The sequence below is a fragment of the Anomaloglossus baeobatrachus genome, chromosome 12 (assembly GCF_048569485.1).
Source record: "Anomaloglossus baeobatrachus isolate aAnoBae1 chromosome 12, aAnoBae1.hap1, whole genome shotgun sequence".
Lineage (NCBI taxonomy): Eukaryota > Metazoa > Chordata > Amphibia > Anura > Aromobatidae > Anomaloglossus > Anomaloglossus baeobatrachus.
This window is the reverse complement of record NC_134364.1, coordinates 111737371-111754559: the sequence shown is the minus strand read 5'-3', so window position 1 is coordinate 111754559 and position 17189 is coordinate 111737371. Positions and strand designations below refer to the sequence as shown.

General features: G+C 50.1%; 1 protein-coding gene across 2 annotated transcripts in view; it reads left to right on the top strand.

The window, feature by feature from the left end:
- Positions 1–13563, top strand: part of PALS1 (protein associated with LIN7 1, MAGUK p55 family member) — a 55178-nt gene extending 41615 nt beyond the window's left edge. For both annotated transcript variants that reach the window (XM_075330502.1, XM_075330503.1), the window contains exons 13-14: positions 178–288; positions 8664–13563. In XM_075330502.1, coding sequence (XP_075186617.1) covers positions 178–288; positions 8664–8840 — 288 coding nt within the window. In that variant the 3' untranslated portion in view covers positions 8841–13563. The remainder of the gene's footprint in view (positions 1–177; positions 289–8663) is intronic.
- Positions 13564–17189: the final 3626 nt, after the last annotated feature.

Sequence of the window (17189 nt, the reverse complement as noted above, 5' to 3'; positions counted from 1 at the left end):
TCCACGGCTGCCGTGGCTGCGCGGTTTTCTGCCATTTCTCGGGCGGTCTCGTGCCCTAATAGATGTAAGCAGTTTTTCATTGTGGTCGACCAGTTGCGGAATAAGGGTCAGTTTTCATGTAGTCATAATTCTCTGACCATAATCTGGTTATTTGTTCTTTCTTTTCTTCTTGATCAGGCTCTTAAAACTCTGCGAAATTCAGATTTAAAGCCGTACATTATATTCATTGCGCCTCCGTCTCAGGAGCGGTTGCGGGCGCTACTAGCAAAAGAAGGTAGAAACCCAAAGGTGAGTGACCCGTCCATCGTGACTCCATTGTATGTGTCGGTGGGTGCTAAGAACTAGTCTCTAGTATTGTTGATATTTTGGTCCTGAGGAAGAGGTTCCATACCTCGAAACGCGTAGACCTATGGAATAAAAGAATTATTAATCAATGTAAAATTTTACATTTTTTCTGGCCAATGCGTAGCGTTAACTTCTCCTCTCCTGCTTTGAAGAAGTCTCTGGTGATATTCGCCAATTAATAGGAGTATCAGCATAAAGTGACTGTTCAAACCAAGCACAGTTCAATGCTCCTTCCCACTCCTCTTCCTTAATTGACAGCTCTGGTTTAACAAGAGCCAGAGAAGGCTTAAAATAGAAAACCAATACGTATTAAGGTGCTGTGAACCATTTGGGTTCTGCTCTGTGCTTGGTTTGAACAGTCATTTCTTTATCGTTCCTTTGGGAGACCCAGACCATGGGTGTTTAGCTTCTGCCTCCGGAGGACACACAAAGTACTACACTAAAAAGTGTAGCTCCTCCCTCTGAGCTTATACACCCCCTGGTGAGCCAGTCCCAGCCAGTTTATCGCTTTGTGTTCAGGAGGCATACATCCACACATGCATTCTCATGATTTTTTTCTTTTTTTTGGAAGAGATTGAAGAAGTGCGGGTCCACGTCTGGACCCCCGGCATGTCCCTTCTCACCCCACTGTGTCGGCGGTGTTGTAAGGTTGATTTCCAAGGCTGGAGCCTTACATGCCGTGCTCCTTCACCATCCCTCCTGGGCTCTGGCTTGAAGTGGGAGCCAGCGCGGTCTCCATGCCTTGCAGGAGACCGGTCTCCATCCACAGCCCCTTGAGGATTCTGCTGGACCAGAGCACTCATCCCCAGGGACCTGGCCCTGCGTCTCAGCAGCTAAGTACCTGAGACGTTTATATATTGGGGGTCCCTGTTCTTTATTGTATGGGGAGAGTATGCTGAATGTATTTATTTTGGCATTTCCGGCGAGTTCTCTAGCTTTCGCCCGAGAACCGCGCCGATGGTGCCTGCGCGTCGGCCTCGCCGCTTAAATTTAGGCCCCGGCTTTGCCGGAGGCCTAGTTTCTGTTAACTACCCTCGCATGTCACTCATGCAGAGGGACAGGCACGGCTCCTCCCGGCGGCCATCCTGCACAGGGGAGGGACACTCCCCACTGCTGTGGCGTGTCTCCTCCCCTGCAGGTCTCTATGGCCCTCCAGTTCCCGCTCTCCTACAGGAACGCCCCCAAGTCCCGACCCCTCTCTTCGCTCCTGCGGCCATTTTCTTAGGCAGAGTTCACTCTGCGCTGGGCCTTTCTGCACTCTGCATCCCTGCTGAGGTGCTGTGCATTGGGGGTCCGGGCTTCGGGATCTGGAGGGCACACAACACCGCTTCCAGTGGTCTGGTAAGCCACAGCCGGTCTCTGGTTGTGGACCTCTGTATATTCTCCCTGGGGTTCATTCTCTTGCAGAGCCTCCACTCCAGCAGCATGTCTCACACGAGGAGCAAGGCTCCAAAGCTTTATACTGTATGCGCTGCATGTAAGCTCCTGCTGCCTGAGCCGAGCACCTATCCACATTGTGATGTCATCTCTAACTTGGCGGTGCCACAGCCTGGAGTCTCAGCCCCAGTGGTCTCTCCGGCTGCCTCTGCACCTGTGGCTGAACCCCCGGCCTGGGTAGAGTCCTTCTCTAGGTCTATATCCCAGTCATTTGCTGAGTCCATGGGACTTTTGTCCAGGACTTTGATGAATATGCATCAGCCCCCCACACAGGGTGCCTCTAATGCTCTTGCTAAGGGTCCTTTAGGATCCCTATCCTCTGACCTCCGTCCATCGGAGCTCACAGAGGATTCATCATCAGGTCCCAGACCCCGTCCTCCTAAGAGAAGGCGCAGGGTTTCCTCCCCCTCCTCATCCCGCGGCTCTGATTCAAGAGCTGACTCGCAAGATGAGGAGGATGCCCTTACGGGGGGCTCGGAGGCTAACTCCATGTACCCCATCGATCTTTCCGAGGGTGATTCAGATCTTAGTGACTTGATTGCTTCTATTAATTCTGTGCTGGATCTCAATCCGCCAGTATCAGAGGAGCAACCCTGTCTGGCAGAAAAGCAACAGTTTACCTCGCCTAAGAGAGTGAAGAGTGTGTTCTTTAACCACTCCAGTTTTCAGGCCGCTGTGACCAAACCCAGGGCCTGTCCTGACAAACGCTTCCCAAAGCGTGGTTCTGATGACCGTTTTCCCTTTCCACCTGAGGTGGTCAAGGAGTGGTCTCACTCCCCAAAGGTAGACCCTCTGGTGTCTAGGCTCTCAGCCCGGACCGTTGTGTCGGTGGCTGACGGCACCTCACTTAAGGATTCCACTGACCGTCAGATTGACCTTCTGGCCAAATCTGTGTATGAAGCGGCGGGGGCCGCGTTTTCCCCGACTTTTGCAGCAGTGTGGGCTCTCAAAGCCATCTCTGCTTCTCTAGAGGAGATGCATTCCCTCACCAAGGAATCTATGCCTTAGATGGTTGCCTTAACTTCTCAAGCTTCAGCTTTTTCATCTTATGCCATGTCTGCCATGCTAGAGGCTTCTCACCGCACTGCGGTGGCTTCAGCTAATTCTCTCGCTATCCGCAGGATCTTGTGGCTTCGAGAGTGGAAGGCAGATGCTTCTTCAAAGAAGTACCTTGCTGGGCTCCCTTTTGCTGGGTTCAGGCTATTCGGTGAACAGCTGGATGAAATTATTAAGGAAGCTACTGGCGGGAAGAGTACTTCCATGCCACAAACCAAGACCAGGAAACCTGCCCAGGGTAGGAATCAGTCGAGGTTTCGTTCCTTTCGTGCCTCCAACTGGTCGTCCTCTAAGCCCTCGGCCTCGTCCGCTAACTCAGCTAAGGACCAGAAATCCAACTGGCGCCCAAAAGCGCGTCCGCAGAAGACCGCAAGAGGTTCTGCCACTAAGGCAGCCTCCTCGTGACTATCTGTCCGCTCCAGCAACGTCCTTAGTCGGTGGCAGGCTCTCCCACTTTGGCGACGCTTGGTTAAAACAAGTCTCCGATCAGTGGGTGAGAGATATCATATCTCACGGCTACAGGATAGAATTCTCTTCCAGCCCTCCAAACAGATTTTTTCTCTCAACTACCCCCTGCTCCAAGGCCGCCGCCTTCTCACAGGCCGTGGCAGCCTTGCAGGCCAACGGAGTAATTGTACCAGTTCCCGCTCGGGAACGGTTCAGAGGTTTTTACTCAAACCTCTTCCTAGTTCCCAAAAAGGACGGTTCCTTCCGGCCCATCCTGGATCTCAAGCTTCTCAACAAGCATGTTCGGGTGCGGCATTTTCGCATGGAGTCTCTGCGATCAGTCATTGCCTCAATGACCCAAGGGGATTTCCTGGCGTCCATCGACATCAGAGATGCCTATCTGCATGTGCCAATTGGAGTTGCACACCAGCGTTGGTTACGTTTTGCAATAGGAGAGGATCATTTCCAATTCGTGGCTCTCCCCTTCGGGTTAGCCACGGCCCCTCGGGTATTCACCAAGGTCATGGCAGCAGTGATTGCGGTTCTGCACCTCCAGGGGTTAGCAGTGCTCCCTTACCTGGACGACCTTCTAGTCAAGGCTCCATCCAGCGCAGACTGTCAGCGGAGTGTCTCGCTCACTCTCGCCACTCTAGCCCAATTCGGGTGGCTTGTCAATCTTCCCAAATCCACTCTGACTCCGACCCAGAGTCTCACGTACCTAGGGATGCAGTTCGAGACTTTGCCGGCACTTGTTAAGTTGCCCTTAATCAAACAGCAGTCACTCCAGCTAGCGGTGCGCTCTCTGCTGAGGCCCCACCGTTATACCCTCAGGCGTCTGATGCAGGTGCTGGGTCAAATGGTGGCGTCCATGGAGGCTGTTCCCTTTGCCCAGTTCCATCTGTGCCCCCTGCAGCTGGACATTCTCCGCTGTTGGGACAAGCGGCCTTCCTCCTTACACAGGTTAGTGGCTCTGTCGCCACGGACCAGGAGCTCTCTTCAGTGGTGGCTTCGGCCCATCTCCCTGTTCCAAGGGCGCTCCTTCCTGACTCCGTCCTGGGTGATTCTCACCACAGATGCCAGTCTCTCCGGCTGGGGAGCGGTATGTCTCCACCACCGAGCGCAGGGCACTTGGACTCCGTCCGAGTCAGCCCTTTCAATCAATGTGCTGGAAACCAGAGCCGTGCTTCTAGCTCTCCTAGCATTTCACCACCTGTTGGCGGGCAAGCACATTCGAGTCCAGTCGGACAACGCGACAGCGGTTGCCTACATCAATCACCAAGGCGGGACACGCAGCCGCCTGGCAATGATGGAGGTACAACGCATCCTTCAATGGGCGGAGGACTCCAAGTCCACCATATCCACAGTCCACATCCCAGGCGTGGAAAACTGGGAGGCAGATTATCTCAGCCGTCAAAGCGTGGACGGTGGCGAGTGGTCCCTGCACCCGGCAGTGTTTCAGTCAATCTGCCGCAAATGGGGCACTCCGGACGTGGACCTAATGGCATCCCGTCACAACAACAAAGTTCCTGTTTACGTGGATCGCTCCCACGATCCTCAGGCCTTCGCCGCGGACGCTCTGGTTCAAGACTGGTCCCAGTTTCGTCTGTCCTACGTGTTTCCCCCTCTAGCTCTCTTGCCCAGAGTCCTGCGCAAGATCAGAATGGAGGGCTGTCGAGTCATCCTCATTGCACCGGACTGGCCCAGGCGAGCTTGGTATCCGGACCTGCTCCAACTGTCCGTAGAGATGCCGTGGCATCTCCCGGACCGTCCAGACCTACTCTCGCAAGGTCCGTTTTTTCGCCCGAATTCTGCGGCCCTCAAATTGACGGCGTGGCTCTTGAGTTCTGGATTTTGACGGCTTCTGGTATTCCTCCTGAAGTCATCTCCACTATGACTCGGGCCCGTAAGTCTTCCTCCGCTAAGATCTATCACAGGACTTGGAAAATTTTCCTGTCCTGGTGTCGCTCTACTGGCCATCCTCCTTGGCCATTCTCTTTGCTGACCCTCCTGTCCTTTCTACAGTCCGGTCTGCAGCTAGGACTGTCCCTCAACTCTCTCAAGGGACAAGTCTCAGCTCTGTCAGTTCTGTTCCAGCGGCGTCTCGCTCGGCTGGCTCAGGTCCGCACCTTCATGCAAGGCGCGTCTCATATCATTCTGCCTTATCGGCGGCCCTTGGATCCCTGGGACCTTAACTTGGTCCTCACGGTATTGCAGAAACCCCCTTTTGAGCCTCTTAGGGAGGTTTCTTTGTATCGTCTTTCTCAAAAGGTGGCCTTTCTAGTTGCCATAACTTCTCTCAGGAGAGTCTCTGATTTGGCTGCGCTCTCCTCGGAGTCACTTTTTTTAGTTTTTCATCAAGACAAGGTAGTTCTCCGTCCGACTCCGGACTTTCTTCCTAAGGTGGTGTCTCCTTTCCACCTTAACCAGGATATTTCCTTGCCTTCTTTCTGTCCGGCCCCTGTTCATCGCTTTGAAAAAGCGCTGCATACTCTAGATCTGGTGCGTGCTCTCCGTATCTATGCGTCTCGCACCGCTGCGCTCAGGCGGTGCACCTCTCTTTTTGTGCTAACCACAGGTCGGTGCAAGGGCCTCCCTGCTTCTAAGCTGACCTTAGCCCGTTGGATTAGATCGACTATTTTGGACGCCTAACAGAGTACTCAGGTGCAACCCCCCCCCCCCCCCCCTCCCCCCCACCCCGCCGGGGATCAAGGCACACTCGACCAGAGCTGTCTGTGCCTCTTGGGCTTTTAGGCACCAGGCTACGGCTCAACAAGTCTGTCAGGCTGCCACTTGGGCTAGCCTGCATACCTTCTCGAAGCAATACCAAGTGCATGCTCATGCTTCGGCAGATGCGAGCTTGGGCAGACGCATCATTCAGGCGGCTGTCGCCCATTTGTGAAGTTAGGTTCTGCCTACTTCTTAGTTTTTCTGTTTATTCCCACCCAGGGACTGCTTTGGAACGTCCCAAGGTCTGGGTCTCCCAAAGGAACGATAAAGAAAAAGAAAATTTTGTTTACTTACCGTAAATTCTTTTTCTTATAGTTCCGTATTGGGAGACCCAGCACCCTCCCTGTTGCCTGTTGGCAAATTCTTGTTCCGCGTGTTATCACCGGCTGTTGTCGTGGACAGAGTCTCCGGTTGTTCCGGCTCTTGCTCTGTTCTACTTGTGGGTGGCTATTCTCCTTCAGCTTTTGCACTAAACTGGCTGGGACTGGCTACCAGGGGGTGTATAAGCTCAGAGGGAGGAGCTACGCTTTTAAGTGTAATACTTTGTGTGTCCTCCGGAGGCAGAAGCTAAACACCCAAGGTCTGGGTCTCCCAATACGGAACTATAAGAAAAAGAATTTACGGTAAGTAACAAAATTCTCTTTTTTTGTGCTGATAGGCGCAATCTAATGATGGCGCTTTGCTGTGTAGAAGCCTCTGTGATGGTTACATACATTCAGGGGTTGATTTTACTTGTGGAGTTCCATAAGGGGTGGGCAATTAATTTTCCCATGGTGCCGCATGAGAAATTGAGATGGTTTTAGAGGGCCGGACTAATATATAATTAACTCAGTTCTACCCAATACTGTATACAGTATATATACTATCTCTTCATAAACAAACAGTAAGTTAAATTATACAAAGATTCAATGAAAATATGGAGGTAATTGGGGGCATACACATTACTGTGATCAGTGGGGGGCATACATATTACTGGGCTCAGTGGGGGGCGTACACATTACTGGGCTCAGTGGGGGGCATACACATTGCTGGGATCAGTGGGGGGCATACACATTGCTGGGATCAGTGGGGGGCATACACATTGCTGGGATCAGTGGGGGGCATACACATTGCTGGGATCAGTGGGGGGCATACACATTGCTGGGATCAGTGGGGGGCATACACATTGCTGGGCTCAGTGGGGGGCATACACATTACTGGGCTCAGTGGGGGGCATACACATTACTGGTTTCAGTGGGGGGCATACACATTACTGGGGCCTGTGGGGCATACATACTGGCCCAGGTGACCTGAGGAGCACACGTACTGGGCCTGTGGGGCATACGTACTGGGCCTGTGGGGCATACATACTGGCCCTGGTGGCCTATGGGGCATACATACTGGCCCTGGTGACCTGTGGAGCACACGTACTGTGCCTGTGGGGCATACATACTGGCCCTGGTGACCTGTGGAGCACACATACTGGGCCTGTGGGGCATACATACTGGCCCTGGTGACCTGTGGAGCACACATACTGGGCCTGTGGGGCATACATACGGGCCCTGGTGACCTGTGGAGCACACGTACTGAGCCTGTGGGGCATACATACTGGCCCTGGTGACCTGTGGAGCACACGTACTGGGCCTGTGGGGCATACATACTGGCCCTGGTGACCTGTGGAGCACACGTACTGGGCCTGTGGGGCATACATACTGGCCCCCATGGAAGCCATCCAGTGACTGTGGCCAGCATCCAGAGGGGGCATGACTGGCAGCAAAAGGGGGTGTGGCAGTCACTTACCACTGCACTGCGGGATACAGAGCCCCCAGCCATGAGAGCGGGGCTGAGGCATAAAAAAGTAGATCAGGCCATGCCTCCAACTCTGAGGTAAGACAGGCGGGCCGGTCACGGGCAGTAGGCGGGCCGGTCACGGGCAGTAGGCGGGCCGGTCACGGGCAGTAGGCGGGCCGGTCACGGGCAGTAGGCGGGCCGGTCACGGGCAGTAGGCGGGCCGGTCACGGGCAGTAGGCGGGCCGGTCACGGGCAGTAGGCGGGCCGGTCACGGGCAGTAGGCGGGCCGGTCACGGGCAGTAGGCGGGCCGGTCACGGGCAGTAGGCGGGCCGGTCACGGGCAGTAGGCGGGCCGGTCACGGGCAGTAGGCGGGCCGGTCACGGGCCGCCCCTTGCCCAGGTCTGAGTTAGGGGAACCCCAGCACAAAGCTCCATGTGAAGTGTAGACCCTGTCATATCCGCTGTTACAATGCTGTCTGGCCCCTTTACTGAAATCGCAGCTATTGGGAGGAAACAAAAATGTATTCTTAACGGGAGCTGCTGGCTTTCAGTTATGGAGGCAGAACAGGGAGTGGTTAGCCCCTCCACTGCTTCTATGACTGAAAACCTGCGGCTTCTGGGAGGAATAAACTTTTTTTTTTTTTTTTCCCAGTTGTCCGTGCTTTTGCTTTCTGCATTGTAGCAGTCGTCTGGCTGCAGCGGTCACATAAATCCAATCACTGGTCGGTCATACGCCAGTCCTCATTAAATATGAAGTATGGAGCCATCTCTGTGGCTGCACCAACCCCCTTATAAAGGATTTAGACCTCCCCTTTAAGACTCTATGATGATTGTGGGGGGCTCACCATGGAGATCTCACTTTTTTTTTTTTTTTTTTGCAGCCGGAGGAGCTGAGAGACATCATCGAAAAAGCGCGAGAAATGGAGCAAAACAACGGGCACTTCTTCGACATGGCCATTGTGAACACCGACCTAGACAAGGCCTATCAGGAACTGCTGCGACTAATCAACAAGCTGGACACGGAGCCGCAGTGGGTGCCCTCCTCTTGGCTGCGGTGAAAACACCAGGACAATCGGAGTGGTGGGAGGCACGGGCGGAGCACCCCAGTGCTGGAGAACCCGTTTAGTTCTGTTTTTCATGTAGAAGCACCAGTTCAGGTTTAGTCTAGACGCTGCGTCACTGCCACCATAGGCGAGCCATCCGCGGCCGTGTGCGGCTTCACCGTGTAGACCTGGAGAGGCGGACATGTTTACAGATTTTTTTCCCCGTTAGTCGCTGGTGCAAATTTTCCATGACCAGATTCCATCCCCCCCCTCCTCTCTCCCCATCGGGCAGCTGATCTATTGTATACCACCCCGCCGTCTGCAGAAGTATATATGTATAAAGACGTCACTGGATGTACAGATCAAAGATTGTGTTTTAGCAATATACTGTAACCCGCCCTCCCCTGCCACCCCACCGCTCACCGGGAGGGCGCAGATTTCCCCGCTATTTTTTTAACGACTCGTTTTTATCTGCCACATTCCATTTTCTAGCGGCGTTTCCTATTTTTACGAGTTGCAATGAATGTAAACTTGGACTTCACGTGTGACGGATGCCGGCGGTTCCTGTTATCCTGAGCCATGGCTCCCGTCCGTACCTCATCCATCTTGTCGGATTTTGTATTTTTTTGGGGGGGGGGATGGTGGGGGGGCTACAATTTCCTATGATTTAGGTGTTCTATGATGGCCCACAACGAGGGACTGGTTTTTAGGATGTACACCGCTCCTTCATCCGCGAGTGTGAATGATAGGCCCCAACTTGGCCGCATAGTTTCAAATCTCTAGCGCGCACTGCTCAGCTTATCTTCCATGCTTTACACTCCAGTACTGCTTTGTTAGGTTTTGTTCTGTTACAGCAAAGGAAAGTGTTATTTGGAAAAAAGCAAGAAATTAACCCCCCCTCTGAGAAGGGCCGGTTTCACAGTTTGGGCCCCCAAACGTGAACTTTTAGGATCCGGGTGCACTCAAATTAAAAAAAGGCCTCCTAGTAAGGGCAATGGTCATAAAGGTAAGGGTTGGACCCCCCCATAAATCACTTTTATGATAGTTCAACTTCCAGGATCTCCACTAATCCGGTGACTAAAATAAAAGCTGCAGCACCAATTTAGCACCGTCTCCCTTTCCCAGACTTCAGCAGGTTCCCATTCACTTGAAAGGAGCTGCGCTGCAGTGCTCAGCACAGGGGATACTCGTGCTTCACCCACAAACACTGGATATGATGTATAGATTGAAATATTCAGACTGAATGTATTAGAAACGTCTCAGTATTAGACTAAAGGAACCAGTCGGCAATATTTACCCCTGTAATCTGCCTACCGCGCTTTGTTGGCCTCCCTTCATGGCCTTACCTTATAGCAAAAAAAAAAAATTGACTATCCTATAGAAAGTAGCTTTACTAGTCCCGGGGGCGGTGCCTCATCCAGAGGAGCACAATTCGGAATAATCACGCCTCTTTGGCGTAAATTCTGCTGACTGGTTCCCTTTAGCTGTATAAATATATATAATAGCCGGCTGTAGGATTTAGGTAGCAAGGGTAGATGTACAAATGTATATGGAGGTCATCAGTTACTTTTGGCTATATGTCCAGGAAGAGAGACAATGTGCCCATAAGGCTTACTGGTTGATAATTAAAGGGAATGTGTCGCCTTCTTTTTCGCAGGCATCATGTTATAGATCAGGAGGCACTGAGCAGATTGATATATAGGTTTGTGGGAAAAGATTCAGTATAAATCATGTTTTACTCATTTATATCTATATTATCTGCTTAGTAGTCCAGTAGGCGGTCCTACAGCTCATTACTGAACAGGACCACCCACTGGACTTTGAGCTGTTAAGATATAAATGAAGAGAAAAGAAACAAGTTATACCCACAAACATATATATTAATCTTCTCAGCTCCTCCTGCTCTATAACATGCTGACCAAGACTTATCAATGTGAGCCATCCCTTTTAAGAAAGATTTTTTTTTTCCTCACCCTATGATGGCACCATGATATAAGGGTGCCATCATGAGTTCGGAAAAAACACATTACCGGTAAGTAATTACGTATTTTTCCCTCACCCTATGACGGCACCCTTATATCATGGTGCTGTCATGAGTTCGGAAAAAACACATTACCGGTAAGTAATTACGTATTTGTAAGTTGACTTGTTCATTTTAAGAAGGATCTGCTTAATGTGACCCGTTCCCTTGTAAAGATGACCTGTCCACTCTCCTGACTAGTGAGTGTTTAATAAATAATTTATTTCAGCTCTGTGTTCCTCTGTTACTCCTCCTGGAAATGGATATATCAATTGACAATGGTTGTCTATGGAGCGTGTCTGTTTTGATAGGGGAATAAAACTTATTAAGAAAGAGAGATTGGTCAAACATTTTCAGGAGGGATAACGGAGGAACGGCACAATCCAGAAAAAATATTCCATACTGAATACAAAAAAAAAAGGCAGAAAAGTCAGGACAGCTGCCTGCTCTCTATGGAGTTTAGTGATGGGAGATTCGGTAAGTGAGGCCGTGAAATTACTATTATTCCACAATGATAGTAGAGATTAGGACAGTTTCAGAAGGTGCGTTTTCCGTGTCAGAGGCGTATCCTCCATATATGACCAGGGGGAAGAAATAAAAAAAAAAAAAAAACATCCCCGGAAAAGGAGATGTTCCAAAAACACTGCTTTAATATCCTCTTATATACATGATATGAAAAAAAAAAGTTAAATACTTTTTTCCTCTTCCCCATGACAACACTTCAGACCACGTCCCAGTTTTTCCTGTGACTACACTGAAACATAAGGTTTGAAGTGTTTCGCCATCTTCTTCAGGGGGTACGACACAGGTATAAAATACCGTACTAACAGGTGTGTGGATGTGGCAGTCCAAAGTCATTATGGCATTGTATAAAATGAGGTTTTGGGTGCTGCAGTTATGGTCAATTATTTTGCTTGTATATTACCAGTCAGTAATGGAATGGGGAAGATCCTGATGGCTCTTGCTTTAGCGAAGCGTCATCAGGACAGATGTGAATGATGGATGTGGATATTTACTGACATCGTCTTTTTGTTCTTCTAACATACAGAGCTGTCTAGTAGATGTAGCTACCTTATGCCCCTTGGTTGGGGGTAAGTAACCCAAAGTACACCTGGTTTGGCCAATATTCCTTGTTGAAGGCTTGAATATTGATGTGCAGGGCAGCTGCCTCCACTAGGTGGCACTAGAGATCTTTTTTTCCATACTAACTCCATTTACCCCTACAAAAAAAAAAACCTGAAAGAATTTTTCTCTGTGTGGCTATACACTGATTTTATTTCTTAGGCAAAGGACAATTACCATAGCTTTTTTTTGTACACCTATTTATTTCAGCCATTTTTTGGGCAGGGAAACACTGGATAATGACAATTTGTACTTACACTGAATAATATAGTAGCCGAGTCACCCTGTTTATCAAGGGGCGGGCTATGAAGACAATGTGGGGTTTTAATAAAACTGGTGCAAAGTAACAGTGGCGCGGTTACCCCTGTAACTGTGCGGATCCCCCTGTAACTGAGCGGTTCAACCTTTTTTTTTTTTTTTTTTTTTTTTTTTAATTTTTTTTTTTTATCTTTTTGAAAATAAAAGCAATCTATACTATATATACTGTATATAGCCTACTAGTTTTATATTCCTAAGCACAGAGTGTATTCTCAGATCAGTTGTATTAGTGATGCTATTTCACTCTCTTCCTGATATTATGGTGATTGATAACATGGAAAAAAAAAAATTCTTGTATTATATGTGAATATTTTTACTTGATAAACTCCACTGAAAGGGGGAGGGGGTTCAAGATTAAGTATTATATTTCTTGGATAAATCAGGCAAAACTTGTTTTCTGGATTTTTTTTTTTCTTTTGTGCTACTTTGTCTAGACACTTATTGTAGCGCCCCCTGGTGGTGTTTTTATTCCTTTTTGAGTGTCCACCTAATTTGTCCAGAGCTCATGGTCACACATGGTGGCAGGTTGGTAACTGCTACTGTGCCGGCAGCACCATAACAAATGTATACCTGCAATATCTACACCTGTGGAGGTTTTTTTTTTTGTTTTTTTTAAATCTTGCACCGAAATGTGATATTTAAAGGCGACCTGTCACTTGCCATAAATATGTAATTTTTTTTACTTTGTGTAAAAGCCGCCGTTCTCCTGAATCCAGCGTTGTTTTTCTTATCTTTCTGGGCCTTTCCGTTCCTGAGAGATGGCTTTTTTTCTTTCCTATGTATAATTCTAGCCTTATTAGCCATGGGGGTGTGGTGCATGTGAAGACACCCACTTGGCTAACAAGACTAGATTTTATGTTCAGGGATTAAGAGGTCGTATCTCGGGAACAGAGAGGCGCAGGAACAAAAGAAACACATCGCTGGATTCAGGAGAACGGCGGCTTTCACACCAAGTTAAAAATATATATATTTATGGAAAGTGACAGGTTTTCAAATTATATCCCTTTATTTATATATCTCTGGTTGTGGATTGAACAAGTAAAATCTGACTTCACATAATGGAGAGCGTGAAGCCTTAATGATATCCTCCATGTTATATCGCTCATGTATCTGCACTCTGTATGGACGAGATGTCACAAGCTGCACAACTATGTACAAATGTAAGATTCTGTTCTAGATGTTGAATAAAATCACTGTTGTACACCCGGGTTTTTCTTTTAGATAGATTGCAACTGGCCATTATTCACACACAGACAACCTGACTACTGTAAACTGACAACAGGGCGTTACCAATACTTGTCAACGCCTAAATGTTCAATTAGAGATTAAAATCAATTGGTTCACCATTGGAAATTTAAGTGTTGTTTCCTGTAAGTTCCCTTTAATAAAAGTGAAAAGAAATGCACAATGGGCTTTACCCACCCTCCACAGGTCCAGAGATGAGTCTCCACCTCAATTCCCTGCTCACGTCATAGACAGCATAGCAGTCAATCAGTGAGCCACTGATTAGCTCCAGTGAGTACTTTCTGCTACTTGCATATTAGTTACGAGTAGCGGGCGCAATGTAAGTCAATGGGAAATACTCGCTAAGTAGTGAGTAAGCCGAAAGCCGGACTTCTTGTGCGAGTAGCGAATAGTACGGCTTTTGGGTTACTTGCTACTTAGTGAGTATTTCTCATTGACTTACATTGCGCCTGCTACTCGTAACAAATATGCGAGTAGCAGACAGTACTCACTAACTACTTGCTCAATGCTATGTGCATTGTTGATGACTGCAACACTGCAGCTAGAGTGTGGCAACAGACTCAGTGCTGGACCTGGGATGGGTGGGTAAATCGCTGCACTGCTCCAGCTAGTTTATTTTTTACAGTCTGTCAGTCATTACATGTCTCTCACTGGCATCGCCCCCTTATATGTAAAACTAGCTGTAGCACACAAAATCCACAAAACAAATAGAAATGTAATTATATGTAAATATATATTTCTTCAGCGCTCTATTGGGAGACCCAGACAATTGGGTGTATAGCTACTGCCTCCGGAGGCCACACAAAGTATTACACCAAAAAGTGTAAGGCCCCTCCCCTTCTGGCTATACACCCCCCGTGGAATCACGGGTTCTCCAGTTTTAGCTTTGTGTGTGAAGGAGGTCATACATCCACGCATAGCTCCACGGTGTGTAGTCAGCAGTAGCTGCTAACTACTCGGATGGAAGAAAAGTGGGCACATATAGCGCCCCCAGCATGCTCCCTTCTCACCAGATGGTGCTTGAAAGGTTGAGGTACCTATTGCTGGTACAGAGGCTGGAGCCCCACATGCTGTTTTTCCTTCCACATCCCCCTGGAGGGCTCTGTGGAAGTGGGATCCTTCCGGCCACAAAGCCCTGAGGCCGGGCTCCATCCACAGACCCAGAACGAACCTGATGGATGTCGAGCATTGGTACAGTCAGGGACATGGCCCTGCATCTGTCAGGTACTCGGTGTCCCCGGCAGGCACAGAACGCTCCAGACTTGCTGGGCGTTATAGTGCGCCGGGGACATAAGCAATGGGGTTGTGTCACCTTAGTTATGGCTGGGTGACGGGTTATGTGTTTGGGAACTAGCGCCGACCGCTCCTGCGGCGGGGCGCAACTGCGACATGCAGGGCGCCGGGGACAGAGCGCCGACCGCGCTTTTACGGCGGCGGCGCTCCTAACTTTACTTCCCGGCTTTTGCGGCCTAGCGCCGCTTCGTTCCCGCCTCCGCCCTGTCAATCAGGGCGGAGGAGAGACGCTGTGCAATGGCCAGCGCCGGGGGCTGGAGCTTGATTTACATGCTCCAGCCCCCTCACGAGGCACAGTGAGAGCACGCTTTCCCGCTCTTCGTTTAGGAACGCCCAGAGCCGCCCCTCTTCCTCACAGGACGCCGGCAGCCATTATTCATGCGGTCCGGCTGGGGACAGGCAGGCAGGCTCTGGGAGACTCAGACAGGGCGTCTGGCGGCCACACACCCGCTCTGAGGCGGGCGGTAAGCAGGCTGAAAGCCCCTCTTGTGCCACAGTGATTCTATTTGTGTACTTTCTTCTGGTGCCATATAGATATTGTATATATATTTGCACTGTAGGGCGCTTCTTGGCTATAGACCCCATATTGCGCTGAGGAGACAGCAACATGTCCTCCACAAAACGCAAGGGTCCCAAGGCGCGGGCTGTGTACACTGTCTGTACTGTTTGTGGGACTGATCTACCGGCAGGCTCCACTGACCACCATTGTGTGCAATGTTCCGTGCCTGTAACGCTTCGTCAGCCGGAGGTGGCAGTAGTAACCCAGGCAGAGACGCCTGTAAGTCCTGCCCCAGTAACAGGGACAGATTTTGCAGTTTTGGCTGGTCAGATGGCTGTCACTATGACAAAAATCCTTGAGGCCTTGCAAACCAGGCCAATTACTCAGGCTCCGGACACGGCTGTGTCCTTGCCCCCTGGTCCCCCTCAATTGGAGCGAGTCTGTACTTCAAGGGGCTCTCATGTATCACAGGCTGATGGCTCTGACTCAGATGACGGCCCCAGCCAGCCCAAGCAAGCTCGCTTAGACAGACCCTCCACATCATCACATTGTTCAGGGTCTCACAGGGATGAGTCTCTCTATGATGAGACTGAAGAAAGTGGTCAGGTTTCGGACCATGAGACCACTCTCAATTTGGATACCCCTGATGGTGACGCTATGGTCAATGACCTTATTTCGGCCATCAATAGTGCGTTGGATATTTCTCCCCCAGCTCCCTCAGCAGAGGAAGCTGCTGCACAGCAGGAGAAATTCCATTTCTTGTATCCCAAGCGTAAATTGAGTGCCTTTTTAGACCACTCTGACTTCAGAGAATCTATACAGAAACACCACGCTCAGCCATACAAGCGTTTTTCCAGACGCGCTAGGGATACACGTTATCCGTTTTCCCCTGACGTGATCAAACGCTGGACCCAGTGTCCAAAAGTGGATCCCCCTATTGCCAAGCTTGCGGCAAAATCTATAGTCGCGGTAGAGGATGGCGCTTCACTTAAAGACGCCAACGACAGACAGATGGACCTTTGGTTGAAGTCTATCTATGAAACTATCGGCGCGTCGTTTGCCCCTGCATTCGCGGCCGTGTGGGCACTCCAAGCTATTTCAGCTGGGTTGGCACAGGTAGAGGCTGTCATGCAGCCAGCAGTGCCAAAGGTGTCGACCCTAACCTCACAAATGTCTGCGTTTGCGACCTACGCTATCAACGCGGTTCTGGAATCTACGAGCCGTACGTCGTTGGCGTCCGCCAACTCCGTAGTGTTGCGCAGAGCATTGTGGTTAAAGGATTGGAAAGCAGATGCTAGTTCCAAAAAATGTTTAACCAACTTGCCATTATCTGGAGATAGACTGTTTGGCGAGCAGCTCGCTGAAATCATCAAACAGTCCAAGGGTAAAGACTCGTCCTTACCCCAGCCCAGATCAAACAAACCTCAGCAGAAAAAGTGGCAGCCGAGGTCTCGGCCCTTTCGAGGCTCAGGCAAGGCCCAATTTTCCTCATTCAAAGGGACGCAGAAAGAACAAAGGAGCTCTGATTCATGGCGGGCTCACTCACGACCCAAGAAAGCAAACGGAGGAACCGTTTCCAAAGCGGCTTCCTCATGACTTTCAGCCGCCTCCCTCCGCATCCTCGGTCGGTGGCAGGCTTTCCCGTTTTTGCGGCATTTGGCTGTCACTGGTCAAAGACCGGTGGGTGACAGACATTTTGTCGCGCGGGTACAGAATCGAGTTCAGTTCCCGTCCTCCACCTCGGTTCTTCAGAACCTCCCCACATCCCGACCGAGCGGATGCCCTTCTGCAGGCGGTGAGCTCACTAAGAGCAGAAGGAGTGGTAATCCCTGTCCCCCCTCAGGAACGAGGGCGAGGGTTTTACTCC